This window comes from Bolinopsis microptera, chromosome 2, assembly GCF_026151205.1.
Source record: "Bolinopsis microptera isolate Bmic1 chromosome 2, MBARI_Bmic_1.0, whole genome shotgun sequence".
Classification (NCBI taxonomy): Eukaryota; Metazoa; Ctenophora; class Tentaculata; order Lobata; family Bolinopsidae; genus Bolinopsis; species Bolinopsis microptera.
This window is the reverse complement of record NC_087073.1, coordinates 1,618,016-1,636,804: the sequence shown is the minus strand read 5'-3', so window position 1 is coordinate 1,636,804 and position 18,789 is coordinate 1,618,016. Positions and strand designations below refer to the sequence as shown.

Sequence of the window (18,789 nt, the reverse complement as noted above, 5' to 3'; positions counted from 1 at the left end):
CCTATTTCATACACACAGTGTAGTGATACTGGTAGGTAACTATGGGAACCAACTTACTTGTAAACTCAGATAATGGTAGTTATAACTTTACAATTTCTACCTCAGCCTTTGAAAACATTAAAACATCATGATGACTTTTATTAAAGAATAGATGATTACTACTGGATTGGAATAAATTAGCTGAATGATCTATAAAAGGCTGACTGTACAAAATAAATCAAAATATACATCCCCAGTTTCTACATCCACCAAACAAAACATTGCACTTCTAAAAACCACATCACAAGCTCATCACAGTCGCCCGATGATCATAGCCTGGACCAGAGTCCCCTTCTGAAGAGAGGAACAGGTATCAGATCTGGGCGGTAGCTGGAGAAGCAGGTTAGCACTTCTCATGCTTAGTAATCTGCTGCTGCATTGTCCTCCTGTCAACTCAACTCCTCCATTCTTGTAGACTGCAAATACGTGTGATTACTTCATGACATGGTCAAAACATACGGATATATCCCTTATAAAGTTATAATCTAAAGGAATTTAGGGAGATCTTGCAGTGCAAGTAAAAGTAATTTGATGAGAAGAGGTCTGCAATAATAATTAAAGAATAAATTATTTAACTACAGGGCGATCTACCCTAACTAAAATACAATATGCTTAACCTGCTCTGATGTACTCAGGTCGTGGGTCCAAGTTTCTTGTCTCTGGTAACTCTACTCTCATAGTACTCGGAGCAGGATCCCTTCCTTCCCAGACTCTGAGAGCTGGCAAAACAAACAACTTGTACGTTACCATGGCGCTGACAGGGTTACCAGGGAGACCAAAGAAGAGTTGTCCGGAAGGGAAAGTGGCAAATGTGGTGGGTTTCCCTGGTTTCATGTGGACTCGACCAAACTGTACAGTGGCTCCAACAGTCGGCAGAGCTTCTTTTAGATAGTCACACTCTCCCATAGATACACCACCTGGTGGGGGGGGCAGGTGAGTTATTCGCCAGATAACGTAGGGGGGGGGGGCAGGTGAGTTATTCGCCATGTAACGTAGGGGGGGGGGGCAGGTGAGTTATTCGCCAGATAACGTAAGGGGGGGTTAGTTATTTGCCAGGTAGGGGGGATGAGTTATTCGTCAGGTAGGGGGAGGGGGGGCGGGGGAATGAGTTATTCGTCAGGTAGGGGGGGGGGGGGGGCGGGGGAATGAGTTATTCGTCAGGGGGGGGGGGGCTAGGGGGGGCTATGGGGGGCTAGGGGGGGGGGGCTAGGGGGGCTAGGAGGGCTACTCACCAGTAGTCAAGTAGTCAGTGGGGGCTAGGGGGGCTACTCACCAGTAGTCAGGGGGGGGGGCTAGGGGGGCTACTCACCAGTAGTCAGGGGGGCTAGGGGGGCTACTCACCAGTAGTCAGGGGGGGCTAGGGGGCTACTCACCAGTAGTCAGGGGGGGGGGGGCTACTCACCAGTAGTCAGGGGGGGCCGGGGGTGGCTACTCACCAGTAGTCAGGGGGGGCTAGGGGGGCTACTCACCAGTAGTCAGGGGGGGGCTAGGGGGCTACTCACCAGTAGTCAGGGGGGGGGGCTAGGGAGGCTACTCACCAGTAGTCAAGTAGTCAGGGGGGGCTAGGGGGGCTACTCACCAGTAGTCAGGGGGGGGGGGGGGCTAGGGGGGCTACTCACCAGTAGTCAGGATTATATCAGTCTGCTGTAAAGCAGTTTTGTCTGAGTCCCTCCGACACATCGTGCAGAGCGTCCGGAAAGTGGGAGCAGAGTGTGACATTGTAACCATCCTCTTGTAACATGTGTGACAGTGATGGAGTGTTACTGTCCCGAACCTGGGCAGTGCAAAAAAAAAAAAAAAAATAAAAAATAAAAAAAAAAAAAAAAAAAAAAAAACAGTGGACACCATCTAATGTTGCAGAGCAATTAATATATAATAATATAATAATACACGCACAGTTATATATTATATCTATATTACAAGAAGTAAATATTACAGTTATCATTTGGGAATCGTTTTCGGGTTAAACACAGGTTTTAAACTTTTGCAGAATTTAGCTTGGAATAAAACGGTATACAGAGAAAATAAGGCACCTCGAATAAATCAATTCCTATATTTTACCTGTCCGGAGGCAAGCTCAGGGCCAGACTTAACAAGTTCATTTCCGGTACTGATAATGGCTATCTTGGGTTTAACTCGAACTTCTACGCTCTCTATCCCTTGCGAGGCTAACAGACCTGGGCAAAGCATTAATTTAACCAAAAGCCATCGCTCGTTATTATAAACATTATAATATATACACTATGAATTCCCATGATATATCAAAAGTTTATAACCAAATTGTCAAGCAAGCTTCACAAACCTAGCTCCGGGCAGCAAACAGCTGGCAGCCCCCCGGAAGAAGCACCTCCCCCTTTGCAATATCACTACCAACAGGCCGGACATCTGTTCCTGCAGACACTCTGGATAGTATCCGGATAGTATCCTCCTCCCCGTCTGGAGTAGAGGATACTAATTCTGTGTCTTCTACTTGTACTACTGCATCTGCTCCTAGCGGCACCATCCCACCTGTCACGGGGGCGTTTAAATATAATCTGTCACGATTTAAAATATATTGTTTGGGAATTTGGATTACAATTATAACTATACTAATCGTAAATCACAATTACTTGTGACTAATAATACCTGAGGTAATTACCACCCTTGGAACCTGTGAGTAATAATACGAGGTAACCTGGAAACATGTGACTAATAAACCTGATTAACCCTGGAACATGTGACTAATAATACCTTGTAAACCCGGAAACATGTGAACTATAAAAACCTGATGTAACACTGGAAACATGTGACTAATACTACCTGTGTAACCCCTGGAAACTGGGACTAATAATAACCTGTGGTAACCCTGGAAACATGTGACTAATAATACCTGTGGTAACCCTGGAAACATATGACTAATAATACCTGATGTAACCCTGGAAACATGTGACTAATAATACCTGTGGTAACCCTGGAAACATATGACTAATAAAGACCTTGATGTAACCTTGAAACATGTGACTAATAATACCTGTGGTAACCCTGGAAACATGTGACTAATAATACCTGTGGTAACCCTGGAAACATGTGAATAATAAAACCTGTGGTAACCCTGGAAACAGTCCCACTCTCCAGCACGATCCCAGAATTGTGTCCCATCTTAGAAACCGCCACCACCTGGTAGACCCCCGGTCCGTCTCCAGAGACCACAGCGTACCCGTCCTTTACACTAGCCCGGTAGTTTGGCAGGTCCTCTCTAGCTAGGACCACACTCCCTGTCACGTGCCCGTGTGATGGGGCCTGACCCTCTAGAGTTGGCGGGATAGTTGAGAGTGTTGCTGTTTTGAGAGGGTGAGAAGCTGCTGATCTGGTTATACGAGACAGCGCCTCCTCCACAGGTAACATGGGCCAGGTTGACTGGCGGCACCTGAACGCTACTCCTCGTCTGGAGGAATCTGGTACTGGGATTATCTGGGATTCATTTTACAGGATTCGGATATAAATTCTTAAAAGCTAATTTTGTTTCCCAACAGAACAAGCTCCTTGATCTTATTCATCATTAAGCAACCACATTAAACTCTATCACTAAGCAACCAAATTAATCTCTATCACTAAGCAACCAAATTAAACTTTATCACTAAGCAACCACAATAAACTCTATCACTAAGCAACCAAATTAAACTCTATCACTAAGCAACCAAATTAAACTCTATCGCTAAGCAACCAAATTAAACTCTATCACTAAGCAACCAAATTAAACTCTATCACTAAGCAACCACATTAAACTCTGAAACTGTTCAGCTCACCTACATGTTTTGGAGCCCCCTTTTTGTGAGGACACACGTGCTCTGCTCCACGAGAGGCTTTGAAGGGGTCACTCTGTTCCAAGGAGGCGTGAAACGAGGATATTGAGCTCTTAGAGTCACTTATTAGATCCAATATGTGGCCTAGAACTGGGAAGAGGATGTCTAGATTCTCTGCAACTGCTTTCTTGCTTCCAGGCAGGCAGATAACCAGACATTTACCAGTTATTCCTGAAGTTCAAACAATTAGGTTATAGGAATTTAGAAATCGGAAATGTTTTCCATTATATCACAATAAATTTGAATTTCTGGTTTTTGTTCCCTAAACTTAGTGATGACTTAATGAACCTTAAAACGAGAGGATTGGACAGCATAGCAAAGGGAGTCTTCTGTGTTGTTGCTAAGTGGTTACTAAGTGGTTACTAGGGGTTACTAAAAGCATGAAACCTACCCACAAGAGGATTGGGCAGCATAGCAAAGGGAGTCTTCTGTGTTGTTGCTAAGTGGTTACTAAGTGGTTACTAGGGGTTACTAAAAGCATGAAACCTACCCACAAGAGGATTGGGCAGCATAGCAAAGGGAGTCTTCTGTGTTGTTGCTAAGTGGTTACTAAGTGGTTACTAGGGGTTACTAAAAGCATGAAACCTACCCACAAGAGGATTGGGCAGCATAGCAAAGGGGGTCTTCTGTGTTGTTGCTAAGTGGTTACTAAGTGGTTACTAGGGGTTACTAAAAGCACCTACCCACAAGAGGATTGGGCAGCATAGCAAAGGGAGTGTTCTGTGTTGTTGCTAAGTGGTTACTAAGTGGTTACTAAGGGTTACTAAAAGCACCTACCCACAAGAGGATTGGACAGCATAGCAAAGGGAGTCTTCTCCACACACTTGGACACTAAACCAGCCATCACACCAGTAGCCTGTTTCTCTAAGAGAGGTGATATTGCCTGTACCGTGACGTCGTTAGGTGACAGCCCTGTTCCTCCGGATGATACGAACAAGTGAGCTGTTGTGTCCTGAAGTACACATGAAGTGAGCTGTTGTGTCCTGAAGTACACATGAAGTGAGCTGTTGTGTCCTGAAGTACACATGAAGTGAGCTGTTGTGTCCTGAAGTACACATGAAGTGAGCTGTTGTGTCCTGAAGTACACATGAAGTGAGCTGTTGTCTCCTGAAGTACACATGAAGTGAGCTGTTGTGTCCTGAAGTACACATGAAGTGAGCTGTTGTGTCCTGAAGTACACATGAAGTGAGCTGTTGTGTCCTGAAGTACACATGAAGTGAGCTGTTGTCTCCTGAAGTACACATGAAGTGAGCTGTTGTGTCCTGAAGTACACATGAAGTGAGCTGTTGTGTCCTGAAGTACACATGAAGTGAGCTGTTGTCTCCTGAAGTACACATGAAGTGAGCTGTTGTCTCCTGAAGTACACATGAAGTGAGCTCACTGAGTACACATAGAATATTTGGGAGACCTGTCAAAAACCTAACAAACTGGTTACCGCAGGTATTATTGGTCAATCATAAGTGAGCTGAATCAACTGTCTATAAGAGCGTTTCACATAACCCCTTACCGATGCCGCCTGTTCGACAGCCCTGTTGAGAGCCTCCTGAATCCTGATAACATCATCAGAGACACATTGCCTTGTAATTCTCAACCCTGGTCTCCACTCCTCCAACCTCTCTGTTATGTAGGGTCCGGAGGTGTCTGTTGTCGTGCCAGCTGAACATCTGTCACTGATCGTCACTACGTGTGCCATTCTATAGGCTATAAGCTAGGTGTTCAAAAACTTGTTATAAAGAATTATTTACGATCTTTTTATGTCTATCATATTCATCTAGTTATACTTCGGGTGAGCTTTATATCCAATTTCTATTGTATTTGTTATTATAGATAGAATTTGTAAACTAATTTCAGAAACTTGTTATAAAGAATTATTTACGATCCATCGCTTTCACACCGCATTGCATTATAGCTTAGTGGTCGTTCACATAATATTACGTAATCCCTTTTTGCGCAATTTGTAACCCCCCCCCCTCCTCCGTAATCAGTTTTACACATTGCTATTGTGTCAAAATTACACTAGCGTGATCATTTGGAAACCCACCACCCCCTCGGCTGATTACGTAATATGTGAACGACTCATTACTATTGGATACGTAAAATTAGTCAATTAACTTAACGAGATAAATGAAACGATGCGAATAAGATTTTATCAGTAAAAACAGACATAATATTTAGCTCAAAATCATAAATAATTCAGATAATCATCAGGTGTAAACATTTTATTGCTGGACAACTTTCAGAATTATTTCGTAGCACAAAAAACTAAAAACTAAAATAATTTTTCAACTTTGTTCAGCAAAAACTTCATAATATAATCTGTTATCATTAATGTGATAAAATATTGCGATTTTAAAAAATCAATTGTTTACTATAATATATAGTTTTAAAAAGGATGACATACTATTAAAAACTTACGAAACACAGTATTTAGTATCCCGCTACTATGCGACAAAGATATTGTATAACATATAACTAAATAATTTACACAATACGGTGCCCATATCTGAGCGGCTCTCCTGAAAAAAATTTCTCTCCTCGGAGCAGAAAGTTAAAAACAAAACACTGGTCTCATAAAATAAAAAGATACTTAATAATGTCGAAGAGATAATAGCAGATTAACCGTCGCAAAAATGGTAATAGCATACATCTATATTATATTTCAAACTTGGCCAAATCCCCCCAGGAAGTTTTAAATAAATATAGATGTACACTATTACCATTTTTGCAAAACAACACTGAAAATCGACCAAAAATAACCCTCTGGTGACGCCAATTTGAACTCGCAAAGGGAGTTGAAACCTCGCAATTTTTAGCAGGGTTGAAAAAAGGAAAGGAATAGAAGATAGCATTCTTAGAATTTTGATTTAGGCTTTAGATTTCTTTCATAACTTTGGTTGTGATTGATACTTTTCGATGCCGTAGAAACTAGAAAGTATCGTTTAGAGAATCTGAATACTTACAATTTTTTCGTCATTGTCAAATAAAATCCATACTTTCTACATTTACATTAATTACAGAGGTTAGAGCTAGTATTAGAGATTAGAGAAATTTAAACATAAACGATTTACAAATTTTCTCGAACAAAGCTTTAGACTAGCGGGTTTCTATTCTATATCAAATTTTAAACTTGACGAAATCCCCCGGCAAGTGGGACATAGTCATATCGTAAATTGTATACTATATTGATGAGGATTACATGCGATGAGCTATTCTTACTATATAATATATATAAATAATATTATATCACAAGATCCAATTATGTCCTAACATTCCCTACTCAAAGTCAATATCCCATTCACTGTAATTGATAAGCTAAGAAGGTACATGAAACGTGTGTGAACAATGATGTGTTATCCAGCTATTGTCGTGCGAAGTAAGTACAGCTTTACACGTCACGAGGCACACTATTCTTACTCAAGAATTGTATCCTACAAATCTTTTCTCCAGATACTATTTATTCAGGCAATACTATCGAGGATATATCTATTTATATTTAAAACTTACAAACTTAACGAACAAAATCCATAATTTCTACAGTATAACAGAGCTAGATGATGAAAAGAAATTAAAACATAACTGATTTTTAAAATTCCCTCGAACAAATCTTTCGACTAGCGGGTTTCTAGTACAATATATAATGTGATTTCATTGACACACCGGAAAAAAACGAACTGGTTAAAAAACCAAAATAAAAATTAATGGATACTCCAAAAAACTAACAACAAATAATCTAAAACTGATTTTTAAGTCAGAAAAATAGACTTCAATTAAATAAATGCAATAAAATCGGTGCAATCAAACAAAAAAGTTAACAAAGAAATTAAAAATTGTTAAAATTGTTCTAAATTCTGACATTAAAAACGTGACATCCATTAAAATCAGTATTTTATTACACAATTATCAATATGAAAAAGCAGTTACTGAGTCACTCAAAATCATTTTGAAATTATACAGTTTTATCAACAAGCACAAGTATAGTTATAATAGAATATAGTACGTATATAAGATTGCTAATAATTGCTAATAGCTACTAAACAATATAGTCTTCAGGAACAATACATTTTTCAGACGAATATCTTATTACAATTAAATCATAATACTATTGGGATATTTCGTTAGTCGAAAATACTCATTACATCTCCCTGTTATGAAGTCTAAACGAATATAAATTATAAATGAATGAATTTCTTCTCAATTTTAATTGAAATATAACACAAAGACAGGTTTGAACAATTTAACATCCTCCAATACCAGCTGCTGACAATAACCAGCTTTATTTGGTTCAACTTTCCTGTGCATGCCATTTACTAAGATCAGCTTAAAAATGAACATGCAGTGCTGGTCATACTTCTGAGTAAAATCGGGATGCTCTGAAAAATAACAACCTTTACCGTAAGCCCTGCCATGTACAGGATTTCGATTAGGATCTAGATTTGTTTCTATGATGCTTCGTACGTTCTTCCTGTGGGTTGCGTGGTAGGCATACACCTCTTTCATATCCTTACCATCTTTTACGAACGCTTTTCTAGCATTATCATAATCTCTTGACAGTCTGTGATTTACTACAATCCCAACAGTTTTGATGTTTGGTTGAGAATATAAACATTGCGAATATAAAGGATCGCGCTTGCGCTTGCAGTCACCTTTGTAAAGTGAAATCGCACGCTCAATTAAGCCACAGAGAGGGTTACTAACATCACGGAAATCAAAGTTAGCAAGATCTGTTTCGTGTAGACCATCCTCAAGTCCGTTAAATAGAGAATCAATGTCTGTCGTAGGTCTCCTCCTTGTTATAGAGAATTCAATGATGTATTTTACATGGACCTGGTCTCCATCCAAAATTTTATACCTTGTAGGGACGCCGTTCTCAGTCACCAACACAGAATCTATTTTCTCTTTCCGGAGATACTCCTTCATCTCTTTAAGTTTTGGGTTAGTTGTTATGTTCATGTTCGATCTATTAATTGTTTCTCCAACTAGAATGTCTGCAACCATCATAGTCATGTTCTCCAGATCAGAACTACTGTAGTCCCCAGGAGGGGCATATTTGTAGTAACCATACAGAGCGGCCTCACGCTTAATTATACATTGTCTCAAATATTTAGTTAGGCTTTCCACACTGCTGTAATCCTTATCTGCTGGAATCATCTTGTATAATTCCTCTTGAAAAACACCATTAGCCTTCTTGGTAAACTCCAACAAACCAAGGGGAGGTTTACAACATCTTTTTATGGTCTTTATTGAAACATCAAAATTAGTATATTGTTGGAAGAATGCTTGACATTTTTCAGATACACTCACGTATTCGTGTTGTTCACTGGAAAGGGGTAATAGTAAGTCCGTGGAATTTGATTCTATTGCTTCTTTCTTGAACGACTCAATCCTACGACTAGCTTCATCCCACGCTTTTTCTAAACTTCTCTTTTGCTCAATCTTACATATTTCGCAACTTCCTGACAAACATAGCTCGTGGCACTTGTTTGCACAGGGATGTTCGCAGTCAGGGCGATCTTTCGAGCAAGGATGCTCACATTCTTCTTTTGTGCTACACTCCCTATTTTGATCATGTCCACAGATCAAACTTTTGTATGTGATTAAATGTTTGCAACTAAAGTTTTCTGGCAAAGTTTCACCACAGATTATTTTAGCGGGATATTCATGTCCACAAGCAGGAATGACAAACTGGACCATTTCTTGACAGGCATCCTTCCTTGCATAGCAGCTTCGATACTGATCATGGCCACATTTTTCATCTTTGTATTTGATCTTCTCGGAGCATCTTGCCTCTTGTGGGAAGGGTTCCCCACAGACCTTTTTAAATGTAGCAGTATGACCACACACAGGAAACTTGAACTGGATTCGAGCAGGACAACTGTCGGAGGAGTGGCTATGATTCCGGCCACAAATATCTTCACACTTGTGTTTCATTGCACAGGAATACAATTTCTCACAGTACTCATTACAAATCAACTGTCTGCGCTCGTATTGCCAGGAGTAGCAAATTGCCTTCTTTAGATGACCGCAATCCAGTGTGCTCGATACTTCGATTTGACATTCTCCTCGGGCATTAGACTTGTTGGCATTATGATCACATCTAGAAGCGCCAACTTTAAAAAAAGGATTTTCCGAACTGAGCGATGAGGACGTACCACCATGTGACCTTCTAGATGGCCGGGAGTCTTCGATAACAATATTAGAGTACAACGAGCATGACGTTTTAGCAAGATCTCTTTTGTGTATACCATCCTCAAGTCCTTGAACTAGAGGATCTGGTTCTCTCGATCCAATAGATGGTGGGGAGTCTTCATTGATGTCTGTCGGAGGTCTCCTGCATGACATGTCTTCCTCCTGATAGAAAACATAAGCTTTTAGTTAAAACGAATTGTAAAATAGTATCAAATACGGTAATCGTACTGTAGTGCGACACGTACTCTAGTGCGACACGTACTCTAGTGCGAAGTCCGACAAAAACACCCTCTGTCACACTACAGTACGTGTCGCACTACGATCCAGGTAGCGTACTCTAGTGCGACAAAATATCCTGACTTATTTCCAAGTTCAGGTCACATCCTATCATTTTTATGGATTTGTTGGGTCGGTTCACGTCACTTATTTTGAAGTGATCTTGCGAATACGATTCGTCAGTTCACATCACGTGTTTCGAAGTGATCCACTGATCATAATTCCTTTGGGTCAGTTCAAGCCACGTATGCAGTGTGTGATCCACCGGGTAACTCTTACGCAGCATATGATCCTCTTTCCTATTACACGCATCGTATATCTCCGATTGGTATAACAAGTTCATATGCTTGGGCCATATATAATAAGGTCACGATGATTCTACCAAAGCATCGAACAACATCAACCTGTCTTCTTCAATCATCTTCATTTCTGGACGCACTACAGGTTCAAGAAACGTTATCCACGACGGATACCGCTACTGCCTGGATAAGAAGCGCGACGACAAGACCTACTGGCGATGCACTGAATTCCCCTTGCATTCGGCTTACTCCCCGGAAAGACACAGGCTCATTATGAAGCCCTCTTGGATGAGCTCCTTGCATTTGGAGTCGACCCTCAATCTGTCATGAGTGACTGCAAGAGAGCCCTGATAAACGCTGTGGAGACAACCTGGCCCACTACCACCAAGAGAGGATGCTTCTTCCACCACAAGCAAGCATTTTGGAGGAAGATGCAGCAACATGACCTAGTCCTGGAATACAACGCAGAGAACTCAGCAGTACGGAGGTACTTTCAGATGACACTCTTGTCATTAAAACTTTAAAATGTCGCACTTTAGTTCGTGTCGCACTACAGTCCAAGTAGCGCACTGCAGTGCGACAGTGTTGGCCTTGAAAATTCTCTGTCGCACTAGGGTACGTGTCGCACTACGATCCAGGTAGCGTACTCTAGGGTACGTGTCGCACTATAGTACGTGTCGCACTATAGTACGTGAACCATCAAATACTATATACTTTCATTCGTTAACATATACATCTGGAAGGCAAGATTATGCACAAAATTAGTATTCCTCAATCCTCATTAAGATTGTGAAATTTAAGCTCCCACACAGCTTATAATAACGTGGCATCCTCTGGTAACACAAATACAATGCAATTCCGATGGTTCAGCAAACTGCTCATAAATTTCTAAATTATGACTAACCAAGACATTTCTAGAAACGCTTAGTTGCTTCTTTTTTAACTTCTTTGAGAGTTGCTCGTTTATCGAGAGATGTTCTTCAACTTCAGAGTTGAGCCTGCTTCTTTCAGTTAACCAGTGCTCTCTTTCTTGCGTAATCTGAAGCATCATTTTCATCCTAGTTTTAAGCCTTTGCCCCATACAGAACACTATATAATATAGTAAATAGTGCCACCTTGCGTGGCACTATTTCAAATAGGTTAATTTTTTAGTAATAAGAATATGGTCATTTATTTTTGAAGGGATAACCAATGTAAGTGCGCGAACCGAGCATATTGAATTACCCCAAGCTCAAATTCAGCTTTTTAAAAACAAAATTCAGTAAATTGTAAGCTTTGATCTTCTCAATGTACACACCTGTCTTTCAGCCTCGAGGGTTGCTCTTTTTAATGTCGAGTTTTCTTCAATTATTGTTGAGATTTTAGCTTTAAAATTCAACTCTTTCTGTGACCATTCATCCGTCTTCTGACTGAATTCCACTTTTAACTCTTGATGAGCCTTTAATTCTTCTCGTCCCTAAAAAACACTTCCATCAAAAAGTTGCTTTAAGATTGTAACAGTGTTTAAAGTAGTAACATTACTTGAAACACTGTTAAAACTGTTAAGAGCAGATTTTGTTGTTTGACTGACAATCTCCAAAAATGTGTATTTAAGTTTGAGACTTGGACCTTATCTTTATATAAATAAATGATATCAATCATCATTGTAAGCAATGATCTTCTCAATGTACACACCTGTCTTTCAACTTCGAGGGTTGCTCTTTTTAATGTCGAGTTTTCTTCAATTATTGTTGAGATTTTAGCTTCAAAATTCAACTCTTTCTGTGACCATTCATCCGTCTTCTGACTGAATTCCACTTTTAACTCTTGATGAGCCTTTAATTCTTCGCGTCCCTGAAAAACACTTCTATCAAAAAGTTGCTTTAAATATTTTCAAGTAACAGTGTTTAATTTTTAATTGTAGTTGACGAAGTGAGAGTCTCCACTCAGTGTGTTAAAACATAATTCTTTGTCGACGTTTCGGCTACATGCCTTTGTCATAACAAAGTCGACAAAGAATTATGTTTTAACACACTGAGTGGAGACTCTCACTTCGTCAACTACAATTAAAAATAAATGATTGACCCACTCATAAGAGCAAAACAAGATTACCAGTAACAGTGTTTAAAGTAGTAACATTACTTTAAACACTGTTCACTGTTAAGGGCAGATTTTGTTGTTTAACTGACAATCTCCAAACATTTGTATTGAAGTTTGAGACTTGGACAGTTGGACCCCATCTTTTTATAAATAAATATTATCACTGTAAGCAATTATCTTCTCAATGAACATTGAACATTGTACACACCTGTCTTTCAACTTCGAGGATTGCTCCTTTTAGTGTTGAGTTTTCTTCTATTTTCGTTCTGATTGATTTTTTCGCATATTGATTAATTGAAGAGATTTTAGCTTCCAAATTCAACTCTTTCTGTGACCATTCATCCGTCTTCTGACTGAATTCCACTTTTAACTCTTGATGAGCCTTTAGTTCTTCGCGTCCCTAAAAAACACTTCTATCAGATCGAGGGATTAAATTATGCTACTAATAAAGAGAAGCACAATGAATATCTTGTGTGTAATCCTCATGTTGCTAAAAAACGCTTTATCAACTTATATAGTAGTGGAAAGTATGTAAATTAGATTCATTTTAACTTGGTTGTTTAGGCCAATATATTTAAGATAATTTTTAAACTTTAGTAGATATATTTTTGATGATGTGTGATGATGTTTGTGTCATTATATTTTGATTTGATTTGATTTATTTTATCAAAAAGCCGCAGAAAAGGGGACAGATTTTGTTGTCTGACTGACAATCTCTAAAAATTTGTATTGAAGTTTAAGACTTTGACCCTATCTTTTTATAAATATCATCTATCATCATACTAGTACGCAATGATCTTCTCAATATAAACACCTGTCTTTCAACTTCGAGGGTTGCTCTTTTTAGTGTTGAGTTTTCTTCAATTTTCCTTTTAGCATATTGATTAATTAAGGAGATTTTAGCTTTAAAATCTAACTCTTTCTGTGACCATTCATCCGTCTTCTGACTTAACTGTTCCTGTCCCTGAAAAGTCTTCTTTTATTGTAAGTGTTTCAGAATGCACAGTGCGCATCATTATAAGAATTTTCTCATACAGTCATACAGATTTCAAATACAGGTCTCTTTTTAATACCCAAAATCAGGATTATGTTCATTTCAAGAGAATCGCCGATGTTAACGTAATTTTAATGAATTACCTAGTGCTCAAATGCAGCTACTAAGTGTGTTTTCTACAACGTTTCTAAAATTGTGACTTTTCAAGTTTAAAACACGTGCATAATGCCGGCACATGCGGGATAACTATAAGTGGATACTTGGACTATAAATTACTATTATTACCTTAAGGCCAATAAATTTGGTTCACAATAAATTTGGTTTACAACAATTTTAGTCTAAATTTTGACTAAACTTATGGTAGACTAAATTTGTCGTTCTTTAAGGTACTGTTAACTGTAAAACACTTCGTATGATATAGTATTGAAGGTAGCAGTGTGATCCTTCCAGTCATTTCTTCTGTACAATGGTGTAAAAATCTGTATCGAAGTTTGAGTCTTTTTATAAATAGATATAATCGTCATTGTAAGCAATGATCTTCTCGATGTACACACCTGTTGTTCAACTTCGAGAATTGATCTTTTTAGTGTCGAGTTTTCTTCAATATACAATACAATTATTGTTTTAGTATATTGATTAATTGAAGAGATTTTAGCTTCAAAATTCAATTCCTTCTGTGACCAGTCATCTGTCTTCTGGCTGAATTCCACTTTTAACTCTTGATGAGCCTTTAATTCTTCGCGTCCCTGAAAAACACTTCTATCAAAAAGTTGCTTTAAACATTGTTAACTGTTAAGGGCAAATTTTGTTGTTTAACTGACAATCTCCAAAAATGTGTATTGAAGTTTGAGACTTGGACAGTTGGAATCTTTTTATAAATGAATTTCATCAATAATCATTACTAAGCAATGATCTTCTCAATGTACACACCTGTCTTTCAACTTCGAGGGTTGCTCTTTTTAATGTCGAGTTTTCTTCAATCATTGTTGAGATGTTAGCTTCCAAATTCAACTCTTTCTGTGACCATTCATCCGTCTTCTGACTGAATTCCACTTTTAACTCTTGATGAGCCTTTAATTCTTCGCGTCCCTAAAAAACACTTCTATCAAAAAGCCGCAGAAAAGGGGGCAGATTTTGTTGACTGACTGACAATCTCCAAAAATTTGTATTGCAGTTTAAGACTTTGACCCTATCTTTTTATAAATATCATCTATCTGAATCATACTAGTACGCAATGATCTTCTCAATATAAACACCTGTCTTTCAACTTCGAGGATTGCTCTTTTTAGTGTCGAGTTTTCTTCAATTTTCTTTTTAGCATATTGATTAATTAAGGAGATTTTAGCTTTAAAATCTAACTCTTTCTGTGACCATTCATCCGTCTTCTGACTTAACTGTTCCTGTCCCTAAAAAGTCTTTTTTTATTATTAGCGTTTCGGAATGCACAGTGCGCATCATTAGAAGAATTTTATCATACAGTCATACAGATTTCAAATAGGTCACTTTTGAGTACTTGAAATCAGGGATATGTTCATTTGAAGAGAATTGCCGATGTAAACGTAATTTTAATGAATTACCTAGTGTACCAAATGCAGCTACTAAGTGTGTTTTCTACAACATTTCTAAAATTGTGACTTTTCAAGTTTAAAACACACATAACGCCGGCACGGATACTTGGACTATAAATTACTATTATAACCAATAAATTTGGTTCACAATAAATTTGGTTTACAACAATTTTAGTCAAAATTTTGACTAAACTTATGGCAGACTAAATTTGTTGTTCTTAAGGTACTGTAAAACACTTCGTATGATATAGTATTGAAGGTAGCAGTGTGATCCTTCCAGTCATTCCTTCTACATTGGTGTAAAAATCTGTATCGAAGTTTGAGTCTTTTTATAAATAAATATCATCATTGTAAGCAATGATCTTCTCAATATACACACCTGTCTTTCAACTTGGAGGATTGCTCTTTTTAGTTTCAAGTTTTCTTCTTGTTTAGTTTTCACCTGTGAAAGGAACACCTCATGTGTCGTTCTAGCGTATTGATTAATTAAAAAAATTTCAGCTTTAAAATTCAACTCTTTCTGTGACCATTCATCCATTTTCTGACAGAACTCCACTTTTAACTCTTGATGAGCCTTTAATTCTTCGCGTCCCTGAAAAACACTTCTATCACAAAGTTGCTTTAAGATTGTAACAGTGTTTAAAGTAGTAACATTACTTGAAACACTGTTAACTGTTAGGGGCAGATTTTGTTGTTTGACTAACAATCTCCAAAAATTTGTATTGAAGTTTGAGACTTGGACCTTATCTTTTTATAAATAAATATCATCATTGCATTGTAAATTGCATTGCAATGATCTTCTCGATGTACAGTGTACACACCTGTTGTTCAACTTCGAGAATTGATCTTTTTAGTGTCGAGTTTTCTTCAATTATTGTTTTAGTATATTGATTAATTGAAGAGATTTTAGCTTCAAAATCTAACTCTTTCTGTGACCATTCATCCGTCTTCTGACTGAATTCCACTTTTAACTCTTGATGAGCCTTAGTGAAAGTGCTGGTGACGATGAGAAAGACCATAAACCAGGGATTCCTTCGGGAGCATGTAAGATTATATCCAAAGTTTGTTCGCCAATGGGGTGTGTCTGGGTGTCAAAGATCTTCAAGGTGGGTGCTACTTGTGATGAACTCTAGAAGGATGGGATGGTAATACTCGGTCTGGCCGTCTGGAAGCCCATAGAATTCCAGTTCAGAAACCGAGTAAGGAGGTGCGGCTACTGATGAGAAGCCTCCTTAAAGTTTATTTGGGTTAGAAACGACATCTGGGTCCCTACCCTCGCACAAGATTATTCTCAATTTTCTTGTTGTGTCCACAACAATTATTGTTTTAGTATATTGATTAATTGAAGAGATTTTAGCTTCAAAATCTAACTCTTTCTGTGACCATTCATCCGTCTTCTGACTGAATTCCACTTTTAACTCTTGATGAGCCTTTAATTCTTCGCGCCCCTGAAAAATTATTCTCTGACATTATATCAAAACGTTGTTTAAAACGCTGCTTAACACACTTTTTAAGTACCAAGCTTTTGGAAGAAATTTCTTCCCTCTCGAATCTCGATTAATACATTGATTATAAAGCTTTTGATAAAATATACTTGTTTCTTTGCTTCAAGCAGTGCCATTTTCAATGCTGAGTCCAGATCCCGCTGTGCATTTAATTGTGCGTTGACTGTCCTCGTCTTATCTTCTTCTAAAGCCAGGGAATCACTAAAGGAAAATACAAGTCGACTAATGACATCATTTCCAAAAAATGAATGCGCTCTCTCAAAATAAAGCCAGAAGGTGTCTTCAATGACATGTCCCCCAAAGAGATAACTCATCTAGAGACCTCTGAACTTTTAACAGTTAATAAAGAGATTCCAGATGGTCAGTGGAAACGATTAAGTACCTTAGCTCAGCCATCCTCTTTATCTTGCTTATGTTATCATCCTTCATCCAACAATGTATCTTTTTCAATTATTTGCTTTCGTACAATGATGTTATCCTTATTCTCCTGGAAAGGTGGCGTTTACTTACTTTATTTTAGGTTACTTTAGGTTAAGGTTGCAATTTTCTGCACTACCTTACAATATGGTGCATAAATTAATAATTATTTAATCTGCCCCAGCTCGTTTCCCGAATAATCAGTAACAGCTGTGGACAGGTTCATTATATCTTTATGGACAATGGACTTCAATGATTAAACTGCAAGTGCCCTGTGTTAATTTTAACAGTCGGTAATTAAGTGGAAATCTACCATGATCGATGGTTGAGACAACTGGTCCAGATAAGCCCGTGCCAACCGGTAATTTTCAACTTCATTCTGCAAATTGAACAAAGAATATTAACAAGGTACTGGAACTGTAGCTTCTACAAAACTAAAATTGTCATGCTACTGATCATTTATCATACTATTTAACTATTTAACTTGGTCCAGCATACAATTACATTAGTAGAAAGAGTATTCCCCATCTTGTTCACCCCACCACCTTCTTCCCTTTGTAAAAGATACCACCGCTGTTAATTTGTCTCCGGGGGGTGAGGCTTAGCCTCCCCTTTCCTTACTTTCTTTTTATGTCTACCATATTCATCTAGTTATACTTCGGGTGAGCTTTATATCCAATTTCTATTGTATTTGGGCCAGTTGGTAGATCACCGACCGGCTATAAGCCGGCTTATAGCCGGCTTATAACCACTTTCGATACCTAAACGGCTAATAGCCGGCTTATAACCGGCTAATAGCCGTTTTCACTGAATTTCTTATAGCCAATACCTAAACGGCTAATAGCAGGCTTATAACCGGCTAATAGCCGTCGCTCAACAACAAATGTAAGCGGCTACTAACCGGCTATAAGCCGGCTTATAGCCGGCTATACAAATTGTAGCCGGCTATAAGCCGGTTTATAGCCGGCTTATAACCGGCTTATAGCCGGTCGGTGATCTACCAATTTCCCTGTATTTGTTATTATAGATAGAATTTATAATCGTGTAAAATATCGTGTAATCGTGTAAATAGAATACAAGTTTACGACAGAAAGTCTTGTTTTTAAAAGCATCATATTTAATAGATTCAGATTCAACCTAGATTGTTATGAAATGTGAGAGTACAATTCTCCATGCAATACTTATTAAGGATTCGTTAAACTTATAAATTAACTTAGCATAATAATAGAGGTAAATGAAACAATGCAATACGAATCATATTTTATCAGTAAAAACAGACATAAGATTAAAAATTATACATAGTTTAAGAACTCATATGATCGTACTGACCATGGTCATTGATAATCAGACTACTAAAAATCCTAACATCAATTAATGGCATCATGTATAACGTACAAAAGTACGGGCATCATGTATAACGTACAAAAGTACGGGCATCATGTATAACGTACAAAAGTACGGGCATCATGTATAACGTACAGAAGTACAGGCATCATGTATAACGTACAAAAGTATCCCTTGAAAGCGCACGAAAAAAGATTATCACCGCGATATCTGAAATAAAATATAAATATTTGATAAGCA

General features: G+C 38.3%; 1 protein-coding gene and 2 long non-coding RNA genes across 3 annotated transcripts; all 3 read right to left on the bottom strand.

Annotated features, from left to right (window-relative positions):
* Nucleotides 1-131: 131 nt before the first annotated feature.
* Nucleotides 132-5,585, bottom strand: LOC134826295 (molybdenum cofactor synthesis protein cinnamon-like). The gene is given in 11 exon segments (XM_063838625.1): nucleotides 132-455; nucleotides 657-956; nucleotides 1,659-1,695; nucleotides 1,697-1,813; nucleotides 2,101-2,216; nucleotides 2,342-2,351; nucleotides 2,354-2,547; nucleotides 3,120-3,479; nucleotides 3,825-4,052; nucleotides 4,659-4,833; nucleotides 5,389-5,585. Coding segments are annotated over 11 exon segments (1,887 nt in total). The 5' UTR covers nucleotides 5,575-5,585; the 3' UTR covers nucleotides 132-291.
* Nucleotides 5,586-15,014: 9,429 nt separating this feature from the next.
* LOC134811476 (uncharacterized) lies at nucleotides 15,015-16,231 on the bottom strand. Its single transcript, XR_010159815.1, has 3 exons — nucleotides 16,105-16,231; nucleotides 15,663-15,875; nucleotides 15,015-15,121 (listed from the first exon to the last, which is right to left on the bottom strand). It is a non-coding gene; the product is annotated as an uncharacterized LOC134811476 (long non-coding RNA).
* A 432-nt stretch (nucleotides 16,232-16,663) lies between these two features.
* On the bottom strand, nucleotides 16,664-17,584 carry LOC134811475 (uncharacterized). Its single transcript, XR_010159814.1, has 4 exons — nucleotides 17,519-17,584; nucleotides 17,171-17,275; nucleotides 16,878-16,989; nucleotides 16,664-16,731 (listed from the first exon to the last, which is right to left on the bottom strand). It is a non-coding gene; the product is annotated as an uncharacterized LOC134811475 (long non-coding RNA).
* Between the last annotated feature and the right edge of the window lie 1,205 nt (nucleotides 17,585-18,789).